General features: G+C 34.7%; 2 protein-coding genes across 2 annotated transcripts in view; one reads left to right on the top strand and one right to left on the bottom strand.

Moving 5' to 3' along the window:
- The first annotated feature begins 1,177 nt into the window (after positions 1–1,177).
- Positions 1,178–6,364, top strand: part of LOC118747644 (transcription initiation factor TFIID subunit 4-like) — a 12,120-nt gene continuing 6,933 nt past the window's right edge. The window contains exon 1 of the mRNA XM_036481693.1: positions 1,178–1,189. Coding sequence (XP_036337586.1) covers positions 1,178–1,189 — 12 coding nt within the window. The remainder of the gene's footprint in view (positions 1,190–6,364) is intronic.
- The window catches only part of LOC118748112 (transcription initiation factor TFIID subunit 4-like), a 9,215-nt gene continuing 5,405 nt past the window's right edge, over positions 2,555–6,364 (bottom strand). The window contains exons 5-8 of the mRNA XM_036482421.1: positions 5,582–6,364; positions 5,338–5,511; positions 5,140–5,265; positions 2,555–5,076 (exon numbers count right to left, since the gene is read on the bottom strand). The exon at positions 5,582–6,364 is cut by the window's right edge and continues 1 nt beyond it. Of these exons, the coding sequence (XP_036338314.1) occupies positions 4,918–5,076; positions 5,140–5,265; positions 5,338–5,511; positions 5,582–6,364 (1,242 nt within the window). The 3' untranslated portion in view covers positions 2,555–4,917. The remainder of the gene's footprint in view (positions 5,077–5,139; positions 5,266–5,337; positions 5,512–5,581) is intronic.

Here is a 6,364-nt window from a genome sequence, read left to right as displayed (position 1 = left end):
GTTGAGCTGAATTGGTCAATTTTGTTATTCCTATTTAGAAGGAAGTTGATAAATAATAAAACAAATTGAAATTATTTATAAACAAATTTGAAGTTTATCTCAACAATAGAATACGTAGCTGGTAAGTATGCAGATCACCTTGTTATATAAGTAGTTAAGAATAGCTTTTTCTAAAAATCATTAGGGCTGTTCAGGATCTTGAGCATATGCACATGCTTTTCCATAATCGTTGCATTTGTAAATTCACAACAATAAAATGTACACGGTTGCCATGGCAGCAAGCATAAAATTTGCAAATGAGATTCCAACTGCAAATCCAGGACCATTTCCATAACATCCTGAACAGCCCTATTATTTCTAACCGTAATCTTTGTATATGAGCAAATCTCACGAGTTGTTTTTAGTGTCACTTCTTTCTCTCGCCAGAAATAAAAAAAAAAAAACGCTTAAGCACTCTTCTTGCATATATTTGAGTAAATGGAGTTCCAGAAACAAGTACAATAAAAAATAAATCAAGTATTTGAACAAATTCAACCTTATGAAAACCTTTATTTAGGCGAAAAAGTACCGAAATTACTAATTTTTAACCGACTTCAAAAAATGGAGCGGGTTATCAATTCGTCGAAATATATATATATTTTTTATGTATGTATGTTACCGCATAGCTTTGGACCACGTAGACCGATTTCGAAAATTCAGAAAGGTAGTGTCTCAGAGGTGGTTCCATACTAATCTGGTTTAGAACCGATCATTGGATCGTGAAAAAATTAACGGTACTCCTAAATTTGTATATGAAAATTGAAGTCGGTTTTGTTTTTTTGCTTAAAAATTATTTGAATTATTTTGAAAAAATAATAATTTTTTTTGAAGGGAAACTTTTTTAGCGGCGATTGGTTGGTTGGAAGTAAATTGGCAAATTCAACGGAAGTTGCACACGGAAATGGTTTGGACGGAATCAAGTGCTTCTTAAATGTATGCACATGGTATCTATTTATTTAACAAAAACTTGCTAATGAAAGGTTGAAGAATATGACTTAGAAAGACTTAGATGCAAATATTTTCACTAGATTTAAATTGCTTTTTATGTAATTCTAAATATGTCAGCGCTGAAATATAGCCAACGGCTGTTGCGTTGAAGCTTAAATAAATAAAAAAATATATAAATAAAAAGAGACCAATGCAGAATGAGGTGAGTACGTAAATAGACAAAAAAGCATAAAGACAAATGTAAAAATAAAAAGAAAATCAAAGATAAATGCAAAAATGAAGATAAAGGTGAATTTAAACACTTTACTTATATAAGTCCTCTTTCAGACACGTCAAGTCTTGAAAGCAATTTTTTCGCATTCTCTTTTGTGTTTTCTATTTGCTTTCACACGCGTCAACTTTAATTGAATTCAAGTCCTTGGTTCTTCAAATGGGAAGCAACGAAAAGATCAAAAGAGACAAGAAAACTTGAAACGAATTGACGGTACGGAGGTGTCTGTACTCTTCCCCTCTTTTCTCACCTCCTTCGCCTACGAACGAGCAGACTTAAAAGCAAGACTTGGCGTGTCTGAAAGGGGACTAAGGGCAAAGGTAGCAGATAACGTTTAAGAGAGTTTAAGTGCAGTCTTTCGAATATATTTTGACATACAATATATTTAAGATATTTTGTGATCCAAATATATTTGAAATATATTAAAACTATAAACACCTCCATGATTTTGTTCTCAGAGATCGTGCCAACAGCGTATAGGGAACTGATAACCTCCACCTTTTTTGGTAGTCGGTTAAAAAAATATGAGCATGAGGACCCCGATAAAAGTAATGTTGAAGATAGAGGAAGACAGATAAAAATAAAGAAAAGGATATAGATAAAGACACAGGGACTCAACCTGGGAACCAAGAATGATATAATACAAATACCAGAATGAGAGAGTAAGACGAACTCGACCAGAATAAGAGGAAGCATCGAACAAAAGGCAGTATTGCCGAGTTTTGAATTTGAAAAAGTACCAAATTTTTATTGGTGTATTTTATGGACTTAATATGCATACATAAACTTACTGTAAGGATGCCGATTCAAATTAATTAAAATCAATGTTTCTTGCACGACGATCGATTTCTTCTGGCATGATTGACGGTGCTGCCACATATTTTGTTGTCGCTTATGATTGTCACTGTGCCATGATTTTGTTTAAATTTTTGTAAAGATGCTTACCCCACTTACGATTGCTATAAATTTTACTTCCATTTGGTGTCTTCAAACTAAAAACAAAAGCACCAAAAACTCACCAAGCACCAAACTCGAAAATTTTCGCGTTTTGAATACCCACTAAATTTGGTGCGAAAAGCACCAAGTTGGCAACAGTGAAACGCGATAAACGAAGGATATTTTCACTGTCTTCTCGCTTCGCCGGAGTTGAAGTAACAGTTCTCCTCCTCTGCTATTCACCTGTCAGAAAAGGGGGGAAAAAAAACTCTGTAGGACAAATGAAATACCATTGGCGCACTGGAAAATGAAATTAATTGAATAAAAAAAAAAAAAACAATTTTAGATAAAGACGACTAATTAAAGTTGCAATAATAAGTATCGGCTGTTTTATTTTAAACACTTTTATTCAAATTCATTTTTACCTACTTCAACTTGTATTTTGTGGTCTTCGTTTTGTATTTGAAAAATCCTTTAGCAAACGTTGCTTTTCGCATTGGTTTCAACGCCATTGTTGGTATTTGCTGATACACAACTGACGCTACTCAAGCTTGGCATTGCTTTTTGATAATTTTATTTTGTTTGATAAGCAACTGTAGTATACCAACGATTACACTGTTTTTTCCAGGTTCTGCTTGATTCTATTTCATGGATTTGTTTTGTTTTGCTTTGTGGTTTGTTTATACTTCCGGTTTGTTTTATATAAATTACTTTAATTTATTCATTTATAACTACACAATTTCATTGTAATATACAATAGTTAAAACTAAGTTTTAGCCAGCATTAAAATTTTGTTTGTTTAACTTGTATTTCCATTTTTATTTTCATTTTCGTTATTTGCCGATTTGGTTACTCAACTTTATACATTTTATAAAAGAACTTGATACTTTTTTTTTTAACTGCAAGTATTACTTTTCGTATTACAAAATAATAAAAGTTAACTTAATTTACGAACATTTACATACATAGGTTGTAATATACTACGATTTTAGTAGAATTTCTAACCATAGTTGCAATCATTTTTTTATTTATTTTTTATTTTGTTTTTCCGTTTTTCACACCATTAATTACGAATGAATTGTTGGTCCTTTGATTGGTTGGTGTTGCTTTGTTTTATGTATTTACTATTCTTGGGTGTCCATGTTAAAATTTATTAATGCCTTTGCAAATAAGACTATAATAAGCGGTTTGTTACTATATTTTTCTATTGTTTCCACCTCTATTAATATGTGTATGTATATGCAGTTTGTTTTATCGGTTAGAGTTTTCGCTTAATCTAAAATTCTAAAGTGTATTTTGTATGAATAAACCTTAATACATAATTTTTTATGAATATTTTTTTGTGGGCGTCAAAGGACATATTGTCCACTCATGCCGTGGCCGTAAAGTCTTACAAATATACAAATTTCTATGAATATTCTACTTAATTCTAAACCGCGCTTAAAGGTTAATATTGGTTTTGAACCTCTTGAAACTGAATTGAACCATCTGGTGTGTTGTGCAGTGGAACAAAACAACATGAATGCTTACGTGATTTTTTAACTTAAAACAACAAAAAATATGCTAGCAACAAAAATGTGTTAACTTATGCAGGTATATTAAGGAAATCGCAAGCCCTCCTTTTCTGGACCAACACGCCATATTTTTTTGTTCTACATTCATGTTGCTTTGCTGCATAAACTGTTTGTGGCATTCGCTATATCTGCTGGAAAACCGTAAGAGCAGCGCTTCTGCTTACACGTACACACAAAACACCCATTAGCAAATGCTCGCTTAACCCAACTCCTAATTCAGTATTTAGTTTCTACATGAAAATTTATACATTTAAAAATATGGGTTTACTTTAATGTTTGTTCCTGTGATTAACAAGATGTTTTAGGTAAAATAGTAGGTAGAAAACGACATTTAATCGGAATAAACAAAATGTACAAAATTTGCGTGATATTAACCTAAATGTATAAGGCCATATTTTTATATATATAGTTTTTATGTTAAACAACGCAATATCATCATGCCAACTTGTAATATACCTGCTTTTAATACAACTTGCATACTTAGACAAAGCAGTGTTTGAAGCAATCGAGCAAGTAAGTAAGAAATTTAAAGCACGCATTGCTTAAAATAACTGCTTTCATCATTTCTTTTTGTTTTCATATTCTCATTCGACTCTTGGCTAGTGAATTAATTTTTGAAATTCCATTTCAAGTATGAGTTGCAAATTTTATTTTTATTAAATAAATCAATAATAAAAATAAGAAATTATGTTGTTAAATGGAGTTAAAATATTAGAATCAAAAGTAGAATATGTTTATTAGTGTGGCTCTTACTAATATTGCAATAATCCATCCAAACTAACTAGAAATATTTTCCCGCTGTCAGCCTAATTGCAACTTGAAGTAAGCTTTATACATTTTCTGCAACTAATAAAGCACTTTGTCGTCAACCGCAGTAGCGGCAAAGCATAATTGTCATAAAGATAAACATATTTATACAAGAAGCTTTGAGATTAAAAACCCGCAAAAGTTGCATTCATTTCACTTTGCAATCAAAATGTGATTACATTATATGTTGCTGGAGGAGAGCTACAGCGAAACAAATAAAAGTACTTTACATAGAAAATTACAAAATAAGGGGATGAAGTGATTTTATCGACGAAATGTTCACCATATTTAGAAAGTTCATATTATATATGTAGGTGTCCCTTAGCAGTTGTACGAAGTCGATCACTTAAGATATGCCTTATATAACATTTGGCTTCTGCATGTGTCGCGCTCCTGTTCCATGAAGAAGAGCATGTCCCGGAGATTAACGCGTTTAATCCGTGGTCTTAGCGGCACTGCTGGTACACTCGATGCGCCTAGTGCACCGCCGGCGCTAGAATTCTGTAAGAGTTATTTATATTTATAACAGCAATTAAGATGTGGTAAACAATTTGTTATACGTACCGCCCCTGTACCTATTGCGTCGCCATCTAGCTTGATTTTTTTCCGTGGTCCAATAGCTTGCAACGCAGTCATATTGGCGTCTCGCTGCCGCAGTTCTTCCATTTCGGCACGCTGCATTTCTTTCGCCTGCAATTCAACAAACAAAAACATCCGAGTTTTCATTGTTTACATAAATGTAAAACACTTTCGATAAATTACCCTCGCTTTCATTTTCGCCTGCTCGGGGTCCTCAATTTTCGATCGAGACTTGGCAGCGCGCAATAGCATTTCTCTTTCCATTTCCTCATGACGTTTTTGTTCCGCTTTATCCAATTCCTCTAAAAATTTTATTTGACCACGTACATCTTTTGTGACTTCGTATCGTGGGTCCAGCTAGAATATTTAAATTGTGTTATATTTAACAATCATACAAATGTTTCAATGTGTAAGCTTGTCTGCGCACCTTAATAACGTCAATTCGATGCTCTGCTATCACAGCCAATTTTTCCACGATATTTTTCAGACGTTCTTGGCACGCATGTGATATCAACACTGCCACATCTTGTGATGGTTCTTCCAGACCACGCTCCATTACCATCGCGCGTATACGCGCCTGCAGCGCAGGCAGATGCAGAAATACTTCGTCCTTGCACGAACGGATCTGGGTGCCGATATTTTCAGTGCAGCCCAGAATGCGCTGTGATTCCTCGGCCAAATTGACACCACCCATGGCAGCGACATCGTTTATATCGTCGTCCCCGTATAATGAAGAAGACATAGATATAGAGGGCTGTTGGTAGAAGGAAGACGCTGCTGTTGCGGCAGCGCCCGAAGCATTCGCTTTGTCTTCTTTTTCTTTATCCAGTTGTTCTTTTTTCTTTTTGCTTGATGCTTTGCTGGCCGATGAAGCACCAGATTTTGTCGTTGACTTGTTTGCTGTGGCAGTCGCTGATGGTGTGGCAGGTGCAATTTTCTCTTGTTTCACGATGTTCAAGTCCACTTTGTGGTCAATGATTCTTAGGCTCTCTCCTATGCCTGCTAACGCTGCGTTATTGTGCAGATGGCTGCTACTGCTATTCATTAAGGCGGGGGGCAGTTGTACGGTGGGCAATGATGGAGTTGGCAACGATGTCCCACTGCCTGCGTGCGAATATGTCGCCACAGAATTGATGGTGGATAGAATTGTGGATACCGCAGATAGCGATGGTGTTGACGAGGGTGGTAAGCTGTTGGAAATAGCTGCGAG

This window comes from Rhagoletis pomonella, unplaced genomic scaffold (assembly GCF_013731165.1).
Source record: "Rhagoletis pomonella isolate Grant_MI unplaced genomic scaffold, Rhpom_1.0 Rhpom_scaffold_00012, whole genome shotgun sequence".
NCBI lineage: Eukaryota > Metazoa > Arthropoda > Insecta > Diptera > Tephritidae > Rhagoletis > Rhagoletis pomonella.
The sequence above is the reverse complement of the archived record's forward strand: the minus strand, read 5'-3'. Positions and strand labels throughout refer to the sequence as shown.